The 22,467-nt window shown below is 36.1% G+C and overlaps 4 protein-coding genes across 4 annotated transcripts; all 4 read left to right on the top strand.

Annotated features, from left to right (window-relative positions):
• The first annotated feature begins 97 nt into the window (after positions 1-97).
• LOC114524537 (hematopoietic prostaglandin D synthase-like) lies at positions 98-2,448 on the top strand. The gene is made up of 5 exons (XM_028545649.1): positions 98-307; positions 1,090-1,191; positions 1,505-1,623; positions 1,779-1,883; positions 2,198-2,448. The coding sequence occupies exons 1-5, from the start codon at positions 169-171 to the stop codon at positions 2,372-2,374; spliced, it is 642 nt and encodes a 213-aa protein (XP_028401450.1). The 5' UTR covers positions 98-168; the 3' UTR covers positions 2,375-2,448.
• A 966-nt stretch (positions 2,449-3,414) lies between these two features.
• Positions 3,415-6,264, top strand: LOC114524539 (probable glutathione S-transferase 6). Its single transcript, XM_028545650.1, has 6 exons — positions 3,415-3,433; positions 3,579-3,688; positions 4,552-4,653; positions 5,033-5,151; positions 5,373-5,477; positions 5,779-6,264. The coding sequence occupies exons 2-6, from the start codon at positions 3,610-3,612 to the stop codon at positions 5,953-5,955; spliced, it is 582 nt and encodes a 193-aa protein (XP_028401451.1). The 5' UTR covers positions 3,415-3,433; positions 3,579-3,609; the 3' UTR covers positions 5,956-6,264.
• Positions 6,265-6,727: 463 nt separating this feature from the next.
• Positions 6,728-16,322, top strand: LOC114524484 (serine/threonine-protein phosphatase 2A 65 kDa regulatory subunit A alpha isoform-like). The gene is made up of 23 exons (XM_028545575.1): positions 6,728-6,842; positions 6,977-7,067; positions 8,140-8,186; positions 8,534-8,587; positions 9,021-9,071; positions 9,149-9,239; positions 9,624-9,714; positions 10,083-10,149; positions 10,262-10,342; positions 10,551-10,658; positions 10,825-10,872; positions 11,210-11,324; positions 11,416-11,486; positions 11,994-12,079; positions 12,210-12,258; positions 12,580-12,631; positions 12,937-13,058; positions 13,220-13,280; positions 13,886-13,959; positions 14,370-14,450; positions 15,012-15,154; positions 15,404-15,495; positions 15,677-16,322. Exons 1-23 carry the CDS (start codon positions 6,765-6,767, stop codon positions 15,682-15,684), a joined length of 1,761 nt encoding a protein of 586 aa, XP_028401376.1. The 5' UTR covers positions 6,728-6,764; the 3' UTR covers positions 15,685-16,322.
• Positions 16,323-17,881: 1,559 nt separating this feature from the next.
• On the top strand, positions 17,882-22,382 carry LOC114524601. Its single transcript, XM_028545738.1, has 4 exons — positions 17,882-18,658; positions 19,377-19,700; positions 19,981-20,829; positions 21,285-22,382. Exons 1-4 carry the CDS (start codon positions 18,116-18,118, stop codon positions 22,278-22,280), a joined length of 2,712 nt encoding a protein of 903 aa, XP_028401539.1. The 5' UTR covers positions 17,882-18,115; the 3' UTR covers positions 22,281-22,382.
• Positions 22,383-22,467: the final 85 nt, after the last annotated feature.

Below are 22,467 nucleotides of genomic sequence, written 5' to 3'. Positions count from 1 at the left end.
GGTGCGATATCGCACTAACCAACCAATCACGAAGAGATAAAGTCATAAAGAGGTTATAAAGCTAAATAAAGAAGCTCATATTACTGCTTATATTGTTAATCACATTCGTCATTATCCATTATACGAAGCATTGTTGTTAAGGTTTATTCGACATTCTAGCTGCTAAACATGCCGGAATATAAGCTACATTATTTCAGTCTGCGTGCACGCGGTGAGCCAATAAGAGTTATGCTGAAGTTAGCTGGAGTCGAATTTACTGAAGTCTTATATGACTGGGGATCTCAACAGTGGGCTGACGCCAAGAAAGGTAGTGTGGTGATTGTTTATAAACATACAATGCAGATGTGTATGCAGATTGACCTGCAAAATGATCCTTTCGTGATTATCAGCAGCTAGGGTACAGTTTGATAGTTCAATGAGTTAATAAAACTAATCACGATCAAGATTATGTTATCTTATATTATCCTGAAATCAATGAACAAATAATAAGGCTATTTAGCTACAACCCGGAACCAGAATAGAAATTTACCCAGATTTCTTACTCGGCGTCTGATCCTTTAACTTGAGTGACCTCGCACGTGTTGCCTTGAACAGCGGCTAAACAAGTTTATTTAGGCAATTTCTATCACTAGTGTGGACGGATTGAGGGGAACTGACGTTACTTGTGACACACCCTTACCCCACAAGATATTTTTTCTTTAACCTCCACCGTCCCTATACCCTCCTGGGTCGGTATAAAACTCTTAAACCACAGTTAGGGTTGCTCTCCATACACTGTCGCGTTTTTTGTACGTACGTAAACGCACGCAAAAGCTATAACCTTCTAAGTTGCTGTATAAATATTTTTTGCCAGAGAAAGTACACAAAATCATCAACAGAATCCAAGTATCATTCATAAGTATCATTTAAATGATTTTAAACTTTTCCGTGCGTATACATACGTACAAAAAACGCGACAGTGAAAAACAGCCTTTAAACCGTCACACACGAGAGTTATTAGCTGAGCTGAGAAAACCATTCACACAACATCATTTGGTCGACATCAATAGGCACCAGGAGCTCATACTTAGTATGCTGTTTTTTTCACAGACATTTCTACATATGCATTTGGAGCAATGCCGGTACTTGAAGTTGATGGAACGCCCATTTCACAGTCCATGGCAATATTAAGATATTTAGGAAAAGAACTGGGTAATTTATTATTAGATTTATAAGGGATTTTTAATTATATATGTCTCAACCAACCATTTTCTATATGCATTTACTTGGATGGATTTTCATGTATTTTGCAAATCTCCTCCCAATGTGCTTAATAATGGGCGAGAACATGCACAATAGTAGCTGGTTATTACTTCTCCAAAACTAATAAAAGGATTGATTATTAATAAACTTTACCTCTTTATTGTATTGTTCATGCGAGCTATAGGATTGAACGATGGATCAGATGAGTATAATATTATACATTTTTATCATAGTGAAATTTATACAATCGAATTCATTTTAGGATATGCACCTAGTGAAAATCTGCAGCAAGCAAAAGCTGATGCTATTGTGGATGAATGTCAGGATATTGTCGGTAAATATTTATGGAAATATTTTTCAGAAAAAGAACCGGAAAGAAAGGTTTGTAATCAGGAAATATATGTTCAGGTTTAGGTTTACTTTGTGCACGAAAGTTCTTAAGTCCATATGCAGTATATTGTATACATCATGATTAGAGACTTCGTCGAAACATATAAACATTAAATAAAGATTCTATTAATAAAATCTATTTGTAGGAAAAAGAAAGAAAGAATTGGTTTGAAAATATTTTGCCCCGAGAAATTGAGTACTTCGAATCCATTTTAAAACGCAATGGAACCGGATGTTTCGTTGGGAGTAAAGTAAGAGCAATATAAATATTTATTTTACTGGCATATAGCTATACCACAAGAAAAATGGAAATCTATTTATTTAATTAATTCAGCATGGTGGAAGTTGGAAGTTGGAAGTTGACAGTTTTCAACAAGGTTTTCAATTACAATTGGCAACTATTTCATTTGTGTACTGATTCATTTCAGGAGAAAAAATAAGGATGAAGAGCATTTATAGATAAAGTGAATTATATTCTTTTGCCAAAGCTGAGTTACCACTTCCACTCCTATCGATTCCCCTGAATAATTTAGTGATAAATAATACCGGATTATTATTTTTTTAGATAACGTATGCTGACATTGCATTCTTTTGTATTTTTAATGATTACGTGGCGGGAGGAAAAGCCGACGTTCCATCACAATTTCAGAATTTCCCAATGGCAACAGCACTCTATCAACGTATACTAAATGAGCCAAATGTTGCTGCTCATATCAAGAACAGACCTGATACTTTTATCTGACGATTTTTATCATAGGAACAGTAGCTTTATTCTTGTCAATTCGACTGTCCAGTACGAACTGTCCATTTAATATAATATAAAGAGTATTTTCTTCGACTGTGAGTATTTCTCCTGCTATTCAGCTAAGGACTTCATAAAATTCTGTCTCAAATCCTGCTTCGACTTTTTCCTACGATTTTTTTCGTAACGCTTCATTGATCGGTTTCGAAAAATAAATTATATAAGGTTTCCTTTTAAATAAACCTGATGAAGACCAAACTGAAATTAAAGCCAAGAGAGCAGGTAAGTCCCTGGATTGCATCATGGTCCTCTACCGCTACTTTATACCAAATTCTCAATTGTTACAACTCATTCATTTTTTATTTCATTTTATATCATCGTGTGATGAATGGACAGTACTCACACAATTTATATCCCTTGGTTTAGGTGATGCCATAAAATTTTTGTCTGTGGGAAAAAGACAATATTTCTCAATAACGATGAATCGTAGAATACATACAGGGTGAGTAAAAAAAACCTGACACCTTTGAAACTCAAATTAGTCGCGAACTTATGGCTCAGTGGAATTTGACAATTCCCATGACAGACCCATGTGTAAAATCAACAGGACGAGGTTAATTAATGCGATCAATTGAACTAATTCAACGCGGCGCGTCTGCTAGAAAAACGATTTGATAAAACTGCTCTTTTTTATTTACAGAGCTTAGAATGCATTTTAACTTCCCAAGGGAACAAACTTTATGTTTTAGTTGAATTAATGGGTTCACTTATTTGATATGCTATTACTGCTATACCCATGAGGTATTTTAGGGAATTTCTGTCACATTACAGCCGCTATGCGGCTAATTTGAATTTCAAAGGTGTCAGGGTTTTTTGACTCACCCTGTACATATATTGGCCTAATTAATGCATGATTAATTTGGTATGATATCGCACTAACCAACCAATCACGTAGCCTCCTCCGCAGGCATCTCTTATGTATTTATATTAGGCATTTATACGTATAAGAGATGCCTGCGGAGGAGGCTACCAATCACGGATAGATAAAGTCATAAAGAGGTAATAAAGCTAAATAAAGAAGCTCATATTACTGCTTATATTGTTAATCACATTCGTCATTATCCATTATACGAAGCATTGTTGTTAAGGTTTATTCGACATTCTAGCTGCTAAACATGCCGGAATATAAGCTACATTATTTCAGTATCGGTGCACGCGGTGAGCCAATAAGAGTTATGCTGAAGTTAGCTGGAGTCGAATTCACTGAAGTCTTATATGACTGGGGATCTCAACAGTGGGCTGACGCCAAGAAAGGTAGTGTGGTGATGTGCATGCAAATTGACCTGCAAAATGATCCTTTCGTGATTATCAGCAGCTAGGGTACAGTTTGATACTTCAATGAGTTGATAAAACTAATCACGATTCAAAATTATATTATCTTATATTATCCTGAAATCAATGAACAAATACTAAGGCTATTTAGCTACAACCCGGAACCTAAATAGAAATTTACCCAGATTTCTTACTCGGTGTCTGATCCTTTTAACTTGAGTGACCTCGCACGCGTGGCTAAACAAGTTTATTTAGGCAATTTCTATGGACAGATTGAAGGAGAACTGACCACCTCCTCCGCAGGCCCTTTTCGGGCAAATATGGCGGGCGGTGATATTTTGCGGGTAGAAATTTAGAAACGAAAGCGAGAGAAAATCGTCCGAAATGCTCCCTAGCGCCTGCGGAGGAGGTAGGAGAACTGACGTTACTTGTGACACACCCTTACCCTACAAGATATTTTTTCTTTAACCTCCACCGTCCCTATACCCTCCTGGGGCCGGTACAAAACTCTTAAGCCACAGTTAGGGTTGCTTTCCATACACTGTCGCGTTTTTTGTACGTACGTAAACGGTAAACGCACGCAAAAGCTTAGAAACTTCTATGCCAGGAAAAGTTTATGCCAGAAAAAGTTTATGCCAGAAAAAGCATACCAAATCATCAACAGAATCCAACCCTATACATCTATTCAATCGTTGATTTCATAAGTATCATTTAAATGATTTTAAACTTTTGAGCTAACGACCTCGCGAGGCAGTTAGCTCAGCCCGAAACCATTCACACAACATCATTTGGTCGACATCAATAGGCACCAGGAGCTCATATTTAGTATGCTGTTTTCTTCACAGACATTTCTACATATGCATTTGGAGCAATGCCAGTACTTGAAGTTGATGGAACGCCCATTTCCCAGTCCATGGCAATATTAAGATATTTAGGAAAAGAACTGGGTAATTTATTGCTACATTTATAAAGCATTTTTAATTATATATGTCTCAATCAACCATTTTCTATATGCATTTACTTGGTTTGTGGGAGAATTCTCCTGAACAAATATTAGGCAAAAATGGACTATAAATATCAAGCAAGATTCAATATTTTCATGGATTTGTATCTCATGTATTTGTATCTTTTCCCAATGTGCCTAATAATGGGCGAGAACATGCACAATAGCAGCTGGTTATTACTTCTCCAAAACTAATAAAAGGATTGATTATTATTATACTTTACCTTCATGCAAGCTATAGGAATTGAACGACAAATCAGGTGAGTGTAAACTAATATTACATTTTTATCATGGTGAAATTTATACAATCGAATCCATTTTAGGATATGCACCTAGTGAAAATTTGCAGCAAGCAAAAGCTGATGCTATTGTGGATGAATGTCAGGATATTGTCGGTAAATATTTATGGAAATATCTTTCAGAAAAAGAACCGGAAAGAAAGGTCTGTAATCAGGAAATATATGTTCAGGTTTAGGTTTACTTCGTGCACGAAAGTTCTTAAGTTCATATGCAGTATATTGTATACTGGATTAATCTCGGCTACAGAAATATGTTACCGTATCGCATAGAGTTGGTGTTTCAAAAACAGTTTAATCGAGATTAGAGACTTCGTCGAAACATATAAACATTAGATAAGATTCTATTAATAACGTCTATTTGTAGGAAAGAGAAAAAAAAAATTGGTTTGAAAGTATTTTGCCCCGAGAGATTGAGTACTTCGAATCCATTTTAAAACGCAATGGAACCGGATGTCTCGTTGGGAGTAAAGTAAGAGCAATATAAATATATAATTCTTGTGAGTAAACCGTATTTTATTTCTGCCATAGCTATACCACAGGAAAAATGGAAATCTATTTATTTGATTTAGCATGCAGGTGAAAGTTAGAAGTTAACAGTTTTCAATTACATTTAGCAACTATTTGATTTGTGCACTGATTCATTTCAGGAGATAAAGAGTATTTAAATGAAGTGAATTATATTCTTTTGCCAAAGCTGAGTTACCACTTCCACTCCTGTCGATTCCCTGAATAATTTAGTGATAGATAATACCGGATTGTTATTTTTTTAGATAACGTATGCTGACATTGCATTCTTTTGTACTTTTAATGATTACGTGGCGGGAGGAAAAGCCGACGTTCCATCACAATTTCAGAATATCCCAATGGCAACAGCACTCTATCAACGTATACTAAATGAGCCAAATGTTGCTGCTCATATCAAGAGTAAACCTGCTACTTTTGTCTGACGATTTTTAGTCATAGGAACAGTAGCTTTGTTCTTGTCAATCCGACTGTCCAGTACGAACTGTCCAGTACGAACTGTCCATTTAATATAATGTAAAGAGTATTTTCTTCGACTGTGAGTATTTCTCCTGATATTTAGTGAAATAGAGAGGGGCGCGCAAAATGAAGATCACGTCAGCTAAGGACTTGACAAAATCCTGCTTCGACTTTTACCTACGAATTTTTTCGTAACGGTTCATTGATCGGTTTGCTTCTCAAATTACGCAGGAAAGGTTCAGTTACGTTTAAGGCTACGCATGGATACAGTAAGTGGGGAGCGAAAACATATTCATGCTCATTTACCGTAAAAATAATCAATTTGGAAATAAATTCCCTGGTATAGGTAATTTACTTGATACTATAATTTATCAAGTATAGATGCAACCTCCGTCGCAGGGTACTTCTCCAACGAAAGACCCTGGGTACGAGGTTGGTATAGATTAGGAAAGGAATCAGTACCCCCAACTTTTATATAAACGTCTGTCCGTATACATTTATCAATACAAAGTATTTAAAGACAAATAAAATTAAAATGGCGATGTCTTGCAATGCTAGTTCACAGTAGAAGGCATCACTGGTCTGCAAAGCTGAAAAGGGCACAACTCTGTGACGTATTGCCCTGCGCCCTGCTCGTACCCAGGGTCTCGTACCTTCCCTGTTCGTCCCCGTTATACTAGCGGTCCAGATATTTTCGCGGTCATTTATAGGTGACGGCCGCAAGGAATAGTGGTCTTTCATCATTACTAGCTATCTTGTCAGATGCGCTTGCAAAATGGCTTCCAATGCTGGTGATGATTCCTTGTATCCTATTGCCGTTCTTATCGATGAATTGCGCAATGAAGACGTTCAGGTATATTTGAAATATTTCTTCCATTTGTCTAAAGTAATCTCATGAAGTTATGATTAGTTATTAAGCTATGTATTTGTGTCGTTCATCGTAGTACAACTAACTAATTTTTCTCTAAACTTAAAAAATCTTCGCAGCTGCGACTGAATTCTATCAGAAAACTATCAACAATTGCTTTAGCTCTTGGTGTTGAGCGAACACGATCTGAACTTATTCCATTTCTCACAGGTATTTTCTCTTTTGCTACTCATCTGTTGTGTTATTTGTTTATTTTTATTGTTAAATTTAATACCAGTGCTTTATCTGTTTTTGCATTGGTAAAAGTGTATGATTTCTCGCCTAGGCTAAGCTTTCATATTTCGTATCAACGTTTCCATGATTTCGGTTTTAAATTACTGTACTATCATCAAATGTATACTCTGTGTTATTTATTCAATTATTTCTTAGATAATATATAGTGTATTTCTGTACTGTAGATACGAGAGAGTATCCCTTTATCCTGTATTCTCTTATCAGAGGGGGTATCAGGATGTACAAAACTTAGCAGTCTCAAATTCTAGAAAAGGCGGATTGTTTTTGTTAGGCAGTGTTTAGGAAACATTGTTTCTATTGATATTTTTGCATGGGTAGGCAGGATGAAATTGTTTTGACAAATGTTATTATTAAGATAATTTTCTCAGAAATTGGAAACAATGTTATTGGTTGTCACACTAGCTGATGCCATTTCTTATTCTTTAAGTTGCTAATAAGATGTGGCTAGTGATTTTTCCTTTTCACTCTGAGTATAGATGTCACCGCCTCCTGTGGCTAGGATATTAAAAATCTTTATCTATTTAATCTTATGTTGCATTTTTTCAAGCATATCCAATTTTTCAAATTTTTGTGTCTAATAGTTTTGTATGAAGTTTTTTATTTGAAAAACATTGAACATGTAGTTCTTATGATTTACATGATTTTAAGCACTTTCAACTATGTGAGTGAGGTCAAAGTATGCAATGAAAACATCTGGTCCTTGCATTATTACACTAGAGGGAATAAACCATACAACAGTTAAATATTAATCACATATGGCTTGTATACCTGAGAAACTATCCTATTTTTTAGATTTTGGTATAGGAGTAGCTTGAGTTAGTAAGAATTAAAAAAAATATCCTAATTACTTTGTACTGTATTTGCTATATATTTCAGTAACACTGCCTTAAATAACTATGAAGTATAATAAAAGAAGTTTTGTCAAGTTGTATTTGTAGTATTTGTTACCTGTGTCCATTGACTGACATGATAACTTTCTTCTCAACAGATACTATATATGATGAAGATGAAGTACTCCTTGCATTGGCAGAGCAGGTATTTTCACTGTATCTTTATGTGACCATATTATGCTTGGTATTTTGCTCCACTTTTACTTACTTATAGTACATGATCTAACATTTCTTTAATGCCTTATTGTTGTTGTGATGACCTAGGTAAATGGGTGATTCTCTGGTCACACATGCGACAATGCTTTTCTATTTTGTTACATGCAAAATATGCGGTCTGAAGGAACAGCAATGTCATGTACGTGTGTGACCAGAGAATCGCCCAAATAGAGTTTGTCACCCCAATATATTGTACCAGTATATACTATATAGTTGCTAGACATCATCATTGTCAATCAGGTATATCTTGACAATCAATATTTCTTTAATCAACAGCTTGGCACATTTACACCTCTTGTTGGAGGACCTGAATTTGTGCATTGTTTATTGGTATGCCATCCTTTAAATGTTGTTCAATATAAGAGGCAGAGACAAAAGTATGATGCAAGCCATATCACATGTTAATAAAAAATTGACAAAACTGTAACAGCTGCATATTACAGAACAAATTATTGGTGTACTTAATTTGCATGTTTATTGGTTTGTATGGCAGTCACATTTTGTTTGTGGGGAGAACTACCTCTTTGTTTTTAGTTCATTTTATCACCTAAAGTGGAAGCCAAGTGGGATCTGCACGTTGGCCCGGCTCATAATAATGTGTGGTCATTCATGAAAAAGTTGCATAAAGTCTAGTTCATCAGTTCAAAATAGAAATGAAGCATTTGTTTACATACACACTACATACAGACTTGACTTCAACTTTATTGATAACCTAAAAGCCTGTAGCTACGATGTTGCTGATTTTTGTTTATTCTGAATTTAGCCTCCACTTGAAAGCTTAGCCACAGTAGAAGAAACTGTTGTCAGAGATAAGGTATAACAATGGAGTGTCAGCCTCACTTCTTTTTAGATTTATTTCTAGCAAATATTTATATCTATTTATTTCTGCAGGCAGTTGATTCTTTGCGTGCAATTGCTGCAGAACATTCTTCTCCAGATTTAGAAAACCATTTTGTACCACTTGTTAAAAGGTTGTCTCAAGGTATGATTTGTTCTATGATATTATTACTCAAGTTTTGTCAAATTTTTACTGGTATTTCAAATTTTATGTATTTCAAATTTATGTGCATGTTAGTCAAAGTAAGTGGTTACAGACAGGTCCAAAACATTCAACAGGGTGGATTATCAGTTTTAATAATTACAATTAGTCAAAAAGAGACAAAAAGTGCCGCTCTGTAAGCAGTTGTAAGCAGTTGTAAGCATTCCTTTGTCCTGTAGTGTAGCTATGTTTTGTAATTTAACTTTTATAGCTAAGAACACAGTTGAACCTTGAACAGCACATTTGTACTATGCAATTTAGTGTTCACCTGAAAAGAGGGTGATCAGCAATAGAAATATTTCATGACTTTTGACTGTATTCATGTAGGTGATTGGTTCACATCCAGAACATCAGCATGTGGTTTATTTCCTGCCTGTTATCAAAGAGTAAATGCAAATATCAAAGCTGAATTACGACAGTAAGTGTATATATAAACTGTGATTGGATTCACTGAGTGAACAATAAAATAATTTCACTATGTACAGTACATATATAATACTGTATCCCAAAGATTAGGCATATTAAAATTTTATGGGTACTGAAAATTTCAAAGCATTTTTTGTGTGTAAAATATTACTTTTATTTCCAAATACTGTACTTTACTAACACAGTGTACTACTGTTCAATAGCAAAATGTTATCAAACCCATGCCTTTCTAGTAAAAGATTTAAGTCTCTTGTTTTTGTATTGTTTTATCAGACAGTGGTAAGAGTCTGTAAGACATATTACTATTTGTATTAAGTATGTATATATGTACAGTAACCACTCTAATGTACTTTTATAAAGGCATTTTCGAACACTTTGTTCTGATGATACACCTATGGTTCGAAGAGCAGCTGCTTCCAAGCTTGGGGTTAGTCTGGGCCCTGCAATTCAAGTAGAATTTGGACCAATCACACATTTTCATTTGCAGTGTTGCAAACTTAACAAACTTTATGTTCATTTTTTTGGTTATTTCTTCCTAGGAATTTGCTAAAGTTGTTGAATTGGAATTTGTTAAAACAGATCTCATACCAACATTTACAAGCCTTTCGTCAGATGAACAGGTATTGTAGTATAGCCAACCAACCAAGATTTAGAAAGCAGCATTTCATAGAAAGTAGAAAACTAGTCTAGGCAGTCCTAAACAATGAAGCTAGATTATTTTTTTTTATCCTATCACATGTATTATTTTGGTATGTTATGTTTAATGGTTTTATGTACATCATACGTGTAAAAGTGTTTAACAAAGCAACACACCTCTGTATTTGACAGGACTCTGTAAGGCTGTTAGCTGTTGAGGCTTGTGTTAACATTGCATCAATCCTGCCTCCTGAAGATGTTGAAGCTCTGGTTATGCCAATGTTGAGAACTGCTGCCCAGGTATAATAAAATATAAATCCTAAAACAAAACAAATAACAGTCAGGTAGACATTCCCATTTTTTATTTTGACTAATTTCTTTAATGAAATAAAACCACAAGTTACCATAGCTGAAATTGCTAGAAGTTTAGATTTTTATAATGTCTGTTTTTTATATCTTTGTTTAGGATAAATCCTGGCGTGTTCGGTATATGGTAGCAGATAAATTTACAGAGGTACTCTATCTACATATACATACAATACTGTAGATTCTGGGAGATTTAGTGTAAGGTTTTTAATTTAACAATTGTTCAACACTTTTGTCTTAAAATGGTTTATTTTAGAGTACTCCTTATTATAAGAACTACCTAGGTGAAAGCTTGAAAACAAAAAACGTAGTTCACACTCTTGTATAGAACCAATACGTATAGCGTACAGATATGAATTGCATTTCTCAAATAGAGTGGAGCAAAACCCCTACCACCCAGAACCTTTTCTTAGCTTCTGTACAATTGCACTTTACCTAGAGGCATGCATAACTCAATTGGCTGATTTTGGGAAAATATTATTTAGCTTCAGAAGGCAGTTGGCAGTGAGATAACCAAAACAGATTTGGTGCCAGCATTTCAAAGTTTACTCAAAGATTATGAGGCTGAAGTGAGAGCTGCTGCTTCCGGAAAAGTCAAAGGTAGCTACATAATTTACCATTTGTTTTATGTCAATTTGGTTTTCTGTTGTGTTTTGAAACAATTTAAATCGACTATTTTTTATTCCTCTAGAATTCTCAGACAATTTAGGTGAAGACATTAGAGAACAAATCATAATGACAAATATTCTACCTTGTGTAAAGGTAAACAAGTAAACAATAGAATAAATAGATTATTTCGTTTTCAACAGGCGCGGTTGTATGAAAGCCGGATAGCGCTATCCACCGGAGAGTAGATTTTTCTTTCTCTCTAAAATCGCCCGTTGTTGGCTGAAACTTTGATTAAACCTTAGTGTTCCTAAATTGACGATCCTCTTTAATAATTGTTGCTTCCAAAGCTAAAATTGTATTGCTTTTCAAGCATTTTTAGAAAGGTTGAAAAAGTTACTGTCCGGTGGACAGCGCTATCTAGCTTTACAACCGGCCCCAGTACTCCAGTCCTGTTTAAATACAACAGCACCATTACAAAAGATACCACGACTTAAAAAACTTTCAGAATTTACTGTTTTGACATCTTATATACCGTAAGACGGTCTTCATGTAGCTAGTAAGTCGTTACTCTATCCTCTAATGATACATAAACATTTCCAAGGACGCAGTGATACAGGCATATTGACTAGTGACGTATTCATATGCATCTTTATTTTTTAGGACCTAGTGGTGGATCCTAACCAGCACGTTAAATCAGCACTAGCGTCTGTTATCATGGGTTTATCACCAGTTGTTGGCAAAGACAAGTAAGGCTCGCTAGCATTACCACGTTAATAAGTTGATTAAAGATTAATGCTTTTTTAGTTGATCACTTTCAATTCATTAATTGGTTCACCAACTTCAGACCTAATATTATAAATACTTTTTTCTCTTTAGCACAATCGAGCATTTACTTCCTTTATTTCTAACAATGCTCAAAGATGAGGTATAAAATCTCGGGCCGGTTGTATCAAGCCCGTTTAGCTTAAACAGTGGCCCCGTTTAGCTTAAACTTGCTTTCTATTTTTAACTTATCCACCGTTTAAGCTAAACGGGCTTGATACAACCGGCCTCTGGTGTATACTTGTACTGTATAGTTTAGTACTGTTCATACTATCAAATTCACAATTTAATAAAATTTCCACCAAAGATACAAGAGAAAATATATAAGATGAAATAGTCTTGTGTACATACTTGTGAATGACCTCAAACGAACAAACTACCGTACATTTGATTGCTAGATGACATAATTTGATTTTTTTTACAGTATCCTGAAGTTAGATTGAATATCATCTCCAACCTAGACTGCGTTAATCAAGGTACTGACAGTATGCTTGCGCTAAAATACGATAAGGCCTATTTTAACGAGGCGATTATAGTCGTATACGATTCTTATCCTGACGTATGTATTCGAATAAATGCGTGTAAATATGTCACATTTTAAACTTCGTTATAAATGAACAAAAACTCGTTTTCTTGCGTCAGGATAAGGACGACTAGTCCACACCACATGTTCCGTATGAAGGCTATAATGTGATAGCAAAAATCTTGTTAATTAGAAAAAAAATACTCTAGTGATGAGAACGTTTGTTATCTTTTATAAAATTTGTAATTTTTTCTTTAGTGATCGGTATTCATCAGTTATCTCAATCTCTATTGCCTGCAATAGTTGAGCTTGCTGAAGATAATAAATGGAGAGTGAGACTGGCAATTATAGAATACATGCCCTTGCTAGCCGGTCAGCTGGTATGAAATTCCGTTGAATTTTACTGAATATCCTTGACTTCATCCTTTCCCGCGCTTTCTGTAAATGTTTCGAAGGAAACATTACGTTGACACGTCTATATAGTTTCACTTACTACTTGCATGCTTATTTCAACTGCATTGAAATGTTCTTTGTACTTTAGGGTGTCGAATTCTTTGATGAAAAACTAAATGCATTGTGCATGGCCTGGTTGGTTGACCACGGTGAGTGAATGAATAGCTTACGAACATTGCATGGAGCTCTGCTCTTTTGTCATCGAGAGTTTGTCATCAAAGCCACATGCACGATCTCTGCCGATGGTTACCCTTAACAGTATTTTCGCTGTCGAGTATAATGAAGATGTACAATTGCTTTCCTTGCGTATTCTACACGCATGGTTGCCTTTTTGTCGGCGTATTTTGAAATTGAGTTGTAAAACACCACTAGATGGATCGTCGCTGAATGTTTTACCATAACATTAGTATATCTCACATTGGTAACTACGCATAAAAGACCTGTTATCGCCAATAACTCAAAACGCGTTTCATACACAGCGTTTATAATCTGTACGTGTTAAATTCATGTGATTAGATTAAGTTGAGGTTCTTTATGAGATTACTTGCACATGTGATTGACATGGCTATGATCTACGTGTATGCATGGCATGCCTTTCAAATACATGTTGAAAATGGTCATTTCCTTCACCAAATTAATTTTGTCGAATTCACTTAAATTCGTTAAAATCGTGAACATATTATGTTGTACTCGGCCGTATTTAGAAATAGTGCAGAATGCATGACAATTTTGCTTGATTACCCTCGTATTTTAGTGTATGCCATAAGAGAAGCAGCAACGACCAATTTAAAGAAGCTTGTCGAACAGTTTGGTCAAGACTGGGCAGCTGTAAGTCTTCCATGAATCACACATATTGCAGTGACTCCAATTCAGTGACATTTTGAGTTTCTGCGTAGCATACGATTCTGCCGTACATGGGCTGGTTGACGACATGCGGTGGTACGGAATCAGTTCCACGCTTTGGGCCTTAAGATCTGTTTCCCTCGATCCAATTTTGTTGGATCCAATTTCAACCCTTACGCATGAAATGTAGTCGGCTTCGTCTGCATTGGCTTAGTTGATTTGCTGCCCATACACATTGCAAGTCAACAGACTATATATAAATCATCTATCAGAAGTGAATTGGATCATGGGAACAGACCTTTAGCCGATTCTACAAAGCGAGGGTTTCCGACCCAATTGTCGTTGGACATGTTCAGGAGATGAAAATTCTAAATAGTTGTTCTCTTTTATTTCAGACTCAGGTCATCCCCAAAATCCTTGCTATGGCCCGAGATCCAAACTATCTTCACCGTCTGACGACTTTATTTTCAATAAATGTAAGTGCATGCAAAGGAATGTTAGTTTACAGTGAACTCTAGTGAACCACGTTAACTGATTACAATAGCCGCCCAGGATGAGACAATCCTGGACGAGGAATATGAATTATCACATGCACGTGGTATTTTAACTTGAAAAACCAAGATTGCGTGATTCAAGCTCTTGGGATATTGCCACTGACCTAGCTATATTAGATTATTATATATTAGATACAATATTATTATTATAGATATATTATTATATCTTTGTGACCTATATTTTCTAATATAGGCCAGTGTATATTGCTTTGCTCAACTTTTCCGCTTTACGAAGATCTAGCAACATCCCTCCCATTTAGTATTCCTTTCATGTGCCATGTTTCTTGTCGATTTTGATTGGAAAAACCTGTTTAATAACAAGAAATTATCCAAATGTATTTGTCCACCAACATACTACCACACACGAAACAAAAAAATCCTGTTTATTTCCAAATAAGGCCGAGTATTAAAGGCTTAGCATATGCATGGTACTACAACCAACGTCTTTTAAACGTGTAAACCATGGCCATTCTTGTTGTGAAGGTTCTAGCAGAAGTCATAGTGGCAGAAAATGTATCGAAATTGATGTTACCAACCGTGATAAGTTTGGCTCAAGATGCTGTGGCAAATGTTAGATTCAATGTCGCTAAAACACTTCAAAAAATTGGACCCAAACTTGAAGCAAGGTACGATTCTTGAGTTTCATGATCAGTTCTTATGCATCATATAATAATACTATATACAACGGCTTCTGTATTCGCAAATATCGTCTTTCGGAATTGACTGGATCTGTGACGCTCGTGTGCAGCGGCGTAACGTGCGGGCAATGGGGTTCTACACTGCCCCAGTTTCAGTTAAAGTGTGATACACTGTATCTTCTTAATTAACTTGATTCAAATTTTTCCTAAACGCTAGTAAATTTTATTAACTTTCAGTATGGTACAAGCACAAGTAAAGCCATGTCTGGATAAACTGAACAGCGATGCGGACATCGATGTAAAATATTTCGCCCAAGAGGCTCTCACAGGTAAAGGCTAATATTGCGTGATGTATATATTCTATAACCATTATTATATTGGTATATGACGTAAAAACCTGTAACTACGCTAGATGATTCTACAAGTCCTAAAATTACACTCGGACATGCATGGAAAATGAAATTACTATGCATGTCTTGAGATTTTGCTGAAACCGTTTTTTTGTTTTAGTATTTTGAAGATTGCAATTCTATATTTCTACGACACCTCGAAATTAAGAAGTATTACGATTTTATGTGCAATGGCTGAGTAAGGCTGCATGGTAGATTACAAAATAAAGGTGAAACCTCAACAATTATTGTTTGGCTTGATGAAAAAGTGTGTGATAATGTTTGAAAAAAGAATGTAGTTTCTAAACTCGCTCCGTGGAAACAAAATTATGGTATACATCACCATATAGTATATACTGTTATTTTCAAAACGGAGAGAAGAACATCACAGTATTATGCACTTTTAGTAGGGGCAAGCAAACAAGTTAAGTAAAGAATAGGGTTTATTTTCTGCTGCTTCTGCTCATTTCAAAACGCTTACTAATTGTAATACATACATTGTAATCCCAATGCATGTCTTGTTCAATTTCAATAACTTATTCTCGTAGTTTTCTTTGGTATTGTTAGTGTAAATATAACTTGTTAGAAATTTTCCCTGCTCTGTTATATTCTTTTATTGCTTCACATTGGTTTTTGGACAATTCATTTTGGTGCAGAATTTAGCTTAATTAGGCACTATATATATATAAATATACAAATCTACTGTGGTAAATCTATTCTTGAGTTCCAATGTGATTTCATTCTTTAGATAACTAAATAAAGTTTTGCTCCAACTTATAACGTCTAACATTTTCAATAAGACAAAGAGTGAAAGAGCATGTATATATCATATATACTTTTTAAACGATAGCTAAAATTAATTTACTCGAATAATCGCTATGAAGGACAGAAGTACAAGAGATTCTTCAACGATTTATACTCAATCCACACTTCAGTTATTTTTCCCTGATTGTCCAAGACAAAATTTCTTTGTGCATCACAGCAGTGCCCGGGCACTTCGAAGACACACAGCTATGGTGTAGAGGGTTCTTTGGTGACCAACAGAAATAGAAAAAAATCGGGATGCTTTCCTTTTTGTGCATACCATGCATGCTTGTCTAATTTTATCATCGATAGCCCTGCATGACAAGAAGTCGAAAAACATCGTGCGCTGCTTGTTGTTCCACTATTGGCCTATATCCTAAATTATGTGTAATCTTGGTTTAATAAGCAAGCACGATGGAATGACCTTCCCACCGTTATTACAGCAACTGCTAAAATCCATCAACCGACGTATTTCTTGGCTATCTTCTAATCGATCTTGCTTTGAGCCCATTCCACCAAGATTACATTAACATTGTCAGTGGTATTACGAAGACTCTCCAAAAGTCATGTATGCCTGCATGAAAAACATCAAAAATGCAATCTCTACTTGATCCATCACCATGAATTACCAATAAAAAACCCCGGTATAACTGCAAGAACGCGGGCCCACTGAATGTCAAATGCTTGAACCAACAATGTCATTCACCAGACAGTTGTAACAACTCCACATGACGCAACAACAAAAACGTTTAGCAATATCGACATGACCTCTAACACACTCAAAGAAAGATGCAGAAATTAATATGTAAAATCCTCAATATAATAGAAAGTATTCATTCAAAACCGAACTTTCCAAATATGTCTGGAACTCAAAGAATAACAACTATCCGCACAACCTTAAATGGTCCATTATCAAGAACACTTTATCATACGTCACTGGTTGAACACGATAAATTGAGAGGCATCGCCCTCCCTCAAAGCGTTGCATTCTACTTCATCTTTCGCGTCACGAACGCTTGAAAATTCTACAAGCGTGTATCCAAAAAGTAGAAATTACATATACCAGTAACACATGACCATTGTCAAAGAAACGAAAATTATTACATAACGGCAAACAAATGAAATATATATCAAAATGGAATTTAAAATCTGATATAGCTGTGTAAGAAGGGAAGGTGCGTCCATTATTTTGCCTTAGTAAGCTAACGAAAGTTTAGTGTTGCTTTGAGACATAAATAAACACTTTGCATCTCTGACATGCGTATTCTTTATAATTGTTTGTTAATGTCTACGTCAAGTGTTATCATTTACTTCTGGTTCGTGCATGGTCATCCAGTACACAGGCGTTTTTGGATGCGCAGTCACAATTTCGATTTCAAATTTTATTGGCTAAAAACCGTGTCAAACGTTGATACGCAACAGACTCTTCTATGTTTTTAAAAAACATTACATTGTAAAATACTTTTGGTAAAATTCTTTCGACAAGGCGTCCATCAGTCTAACACAACCTCGTACCCAGGGTCTTCTGCGTTCACGGGGCGCGGAACTACGCGACGAAGACCCTGGTCGGGGCTGATGACGTCACCCCCAGATTTTGGGGGTAAACGTACAATTTTACCATGGGTCGGGAGGTAAAGTAACATGCTTGTCACTTTAGGAAATTTCCAAATATTTTATGTTTTGTTTTCAATAAAAAGCTATTTATATTGCGCCAAAATATGGAGTAAAAAGTCGCAAGAGTTCACAGGAAAGCATCATGTATTATGTATCGAGTCTCATATTGCATACAATGCGTCGAATAAAGCTCGAATTTCAAAGAGCACGCTCGAAACCGCTCAGTTTAATCGAGTCGATGGCTAGCAAAGACACGCCGAAAAAATTTTACAAGAAACAAACCGATTCGACTGGTAGTATTTCTCGCTGTAGACTGTGTAACTCTGTTACTAACCCGAAACACTGCAGGAATTTGTTTCGTTCTCAAAATCAGGCGGTTCTACGCAACGCCGAGCGTATTTATGGTGGTAAATTGCCACAAAACGATAGCCTTCCTCACCTAATTTGCGCGCCTTGTGATCGGAGACTAACCAACGCGGTAAAGTTCAAGACCGTTATCGAGGAAACTCAGCGCGTGTTACAAGAATCTATCCGAGCAAAACGTTGTGTTGATGTATCGCCTTCGGTCAATAAACCGCCTGCTAAAGTTCATTTAGTTGGAACTCCGCGACGTCGCAGCATCGACTTTAACATCAGCCAAGGTGAATCAGAGTCGAGTCTCACTTCATCGCCACCACCTTTAACTGTAAGTTTACTTTCATGAAATATACATGTATTAATAATAGTCAATATTAGTATTTATTGTTGAATATTTAGCGCTGTAATAATATTTAAAAAACATTAATATTCATGATGACTTAGGATGCCACATGCGTGGCCACATGTTATATCGTTATACTCATGTTTTCCTGTTCCTCCCTTCCTCTATAATAATATCCTGTATTTATAATACTGTGTGTTTATATACTAATCAAAACAACACCCTGAACGTCCCAGCTTTAAAACATCTTGTCTATTCGGAATTTGTTTATTTTGCTTTATTATTAAATACACGCAGTATAATACAAACAGTATACAGGTCATGACCTTGCAACCTGCATCTGCATGTCAAAGCCTACACGGCCAAAAATTGATCAGGTTGTTGCATCAGGGGTGAACAATGTTGTGCTGCACCCAATAAACAGTATTGTTAACAATGTTGTTGAACCTTGTTGAATCATCAGTGTTGATGCAATATTGTTGTAACAAGCTGCAACAGCATTGATAGTTCAACAAGTTTCAACAACATTGTTAACAATACTGTTTGCAGGGTGCAGCACAACATTGTTCACTCCTGTTTTTAACAACTAGCACCAACATGATGATTTTTACACATGTAGATCACAGGCCTAAATACTTATTTAACAGTAAATTTGAAAAGCTGGGAAGAAATCTCATATTTAAATATTATTATTATATTAAAGAGTGATGATCAAATCTTAGCTGTGGCAAACAAAGAACTGATTCATGTTGCCAGAAGGAGTCAGCCATCTGTCCTTAGACAAAGAGGCTTTGATGGAATGTCTGCAGACACCTGGATGTCAGAGGTGCTAGGAGAGTTGTCAACAAGATGTCCAACTGTGAACAACATCCTATGTACTCTGTTGGAAAGCTCCCTATATCCTGCAAAGAAGAATCCTGCTATCTGCCTTATTTATGGCATTATTAACTTCCTGCGGTGCCATGAATCAAGCAGAATTCAACGCATTAATTCAGTTTTGCTAATAGAAGGCCAGGCATCTGTAAATGTGAGTTGTTTTACTTATTTACCATTTTTTTTACAAATTGCAACCAACTATTTTGTTTTACTGCCTGATGCTTGCAGCTAGCCTATAGCATTGAACCTTTGCTACGTAATAAATACACCAATGTGCATTAGTGACTAACATGTCATATGTGGTAATTTTAAATTGTATTACTCTCCTTGACATGACTTTGTATTTGCAATGCATTAGACAGGTTCTAACTTAGGACAAAGGAAAAGGTAGCGGAGATGACATATTGAGCATTGTTCATTGTATCATTTAGCTGATTGCCTGTCTACATAAATATGGCTTATGCCTGGAGCCGAAAATGAAATACCCAATTCTGGAAGACATTGGCAAGCACTTCATCGACCAAGCAGCAGAATTAGTTAAAAGTGGACTTTCCTTTGTTTATGTTTTGGACAATATTGATTGGGAAGAGAAAGCCCATGATATGAGGCAGGATGTCCAAAACCGAAGTGTCCATGCTGTGGCAACAAGTATTGTGTTCAACCGGGTTCCTGATAAGGGATTGCTTGATTCTGGTCCACAGCAATTTCTGAAAGATTGCGATGTCCATCAACTTGTGGAAATCAATCAACTAGAATCTGATGCAATTCGGAACCGGTACAAAATACTTGTTGCCAACATTTTGTTTGATCAGTTCCCTGCTTTTGCAATGTTCAGAGACTATATACCTGCGAGAACTAACTGTGAGTATGAAAAGGAGATGGCAAGAAAGTCAGAAGTCTTAACAATGCCTGTAGTGATGAAAGACGAAAAAAAGTATTCTGACTGTGTTGATGTCTTGGATCAACTTGAAAAGTGGACACACGAGATCTATGCAGCAGCTGGACTATGTTCCCTAGACCCTGATACATTGGAAGATGTTACTCCCACAATTGGAACCACATCCAGGCCTGACCAACCTGCTTCTCATGTCCCACCAGTTTATTCTAACAGCGATCCATTGCATGGGGTGAAAATCCCATGTTTTGGTGATCAACTCACAAGGGTTCGATTTGCTGGGGCAAAAGATCTAAGAGCTGGGTGCCATTCCGCAAGGCAGAGGTTGGACCATTTATACCCTTTCTGCATTGTCGACTGGCATACAAAGAGAAGTTTTTTGAAGGTACAGTATGCTTACTAATTTAAATTAGAGGGGCAAGGGACTGAAGGGAGAGGTATTTAATACGGTAAACCAACCAGTAAATTTTATTAATTTTCCCCAAAAAAGTTGTACTTCTTCTGGGACAAAGATGATATTGTTAAAAAATCATAAATTGTTCATGTAAATTGAGTACAAAGAGTGTATTTGTATCAACAGTAGTTATTCTAGTACTGCAGACTCTGATGTGATGCTGTGTCTGTATTGATTTTAGCCAATCCTATTTCAAAGAAGGCTAGAGGTTGTAAAATGTTCCTAAACAATATCATAAGTTTTTATGAATAAGTTTTTTACTTCTTTGGTAGACTTGTTACAACCTCTAGCCTCTGCAATATCCTATATTGCTAACATTTTATGGTACCCTATTGAAATGAGGTTTAGTTCCAAAAATATAAAACAAGGTTATTTTATTTCTTCAGACAATTTTCAAAAAGCTGTACAAGAATTCAGGAAGAGAAAGGGGAACACTTCGCTTTTTTAGAGAGAAGTTAAATCGCAGAAATGTGACGGTTGACGTTAAACACTATGAGGACTGTGAGCAGCTGTTCTTCAGTGTTGGTAAGTGCTTTGTTATCGAAGCCCTATTGGAATTTTTCCAAATGGATGATGCAAAGTGCAAACCAACAGTGAACGGTCCTCATAGTGTTTACGTCTTAGAAGAAAGCTACATGAAGACTTACATCAATGAGACTCTGGACAAGTTTCTCGATGAATATATTTTCCATGGGGAAATTGAGGTGACCGATGGTGTTTGGTGCTATGGTGTCAACATTCTTAAATCTTTCATGTTGCTTGCTGATTTCAAGAATGCTGTTTCCTCTGGCAATGGTGAATACATTTCAATCCTTAGGAAGCAGCTGTTGACCCATTTCTTTGCAACACCGGGATTTAATGAATTTGCCATTGAAATGTTGATCAACATCTTCCAGGGTGAGGTGTTATTGTCGGAAGCTGAGGCTCATCGCTGCAAATGGGCTGCCACAGTTAACTGGAGAGGTGGCATTGGTCGCAACATTGAGATTGATCTCTTTCAGGAGAATAGAAACTGCGAGATGAAGAAGTTGATCAGGTCAATGGGTGCCAACAAGACAGAGAGAGCAATTGAGAGAGCAAGTAAAGCATCTGGAGGTGTTGCGAAGATTGTTGAAGCATTTGAAGAGCAGGTGAATATTTCCAAAAAATCAGGATCCCACACCCACAAATCATCCACTGAGGATGAGAAAGTTATTAGTAGGGACTTGAGAGGCTTAAGGCCTTTTAAGGAAGAAGATGGTCGATCATTTGAGAGCTTTGATGGCATCTCACATGATCCAACCCATTCATTGGATGAAATTAAATTTAAGGAATGGATTGATCGCCACAAGAAAAACATTGCAATGCATTATCCAGTTGAACAATCTAGTCAGGATGAGTGAACTGCTTGAAAGAGAATTGTTTCAAATTAGAATGTTTGTTTAACCCATGACTGGTGAAGTGCCCTGTGACCATTTATATATATATATATATATATATATATATATATATATATATATATATATATATATATATATATATATACACCCGTTTGCAAAAACGTTGGCCGCAGATAGATATGTAGATAGA

This window comes from Dendronephthya gigantea, unplaced genomic scaffold (genome assembly GCF_004324835.1).
Source record: "Dendronephthya gigantea isolate DGI-Jeju-01 unplaced genomic scaffold, DenGig_1.0 000031F, whole genome shotgun sequence".
Taxonomy (NCBI): domain Eukaryota; kingdom Metazoa; phylum Cnidaria; class Anthozoa; order Malacalcyonacea; family Nephtheidae; genus Dendronephthya; species Dendronephthya gigantea.
This window is presented reverse-complemented; position numbering and strand designations above follow the sequence as displayed.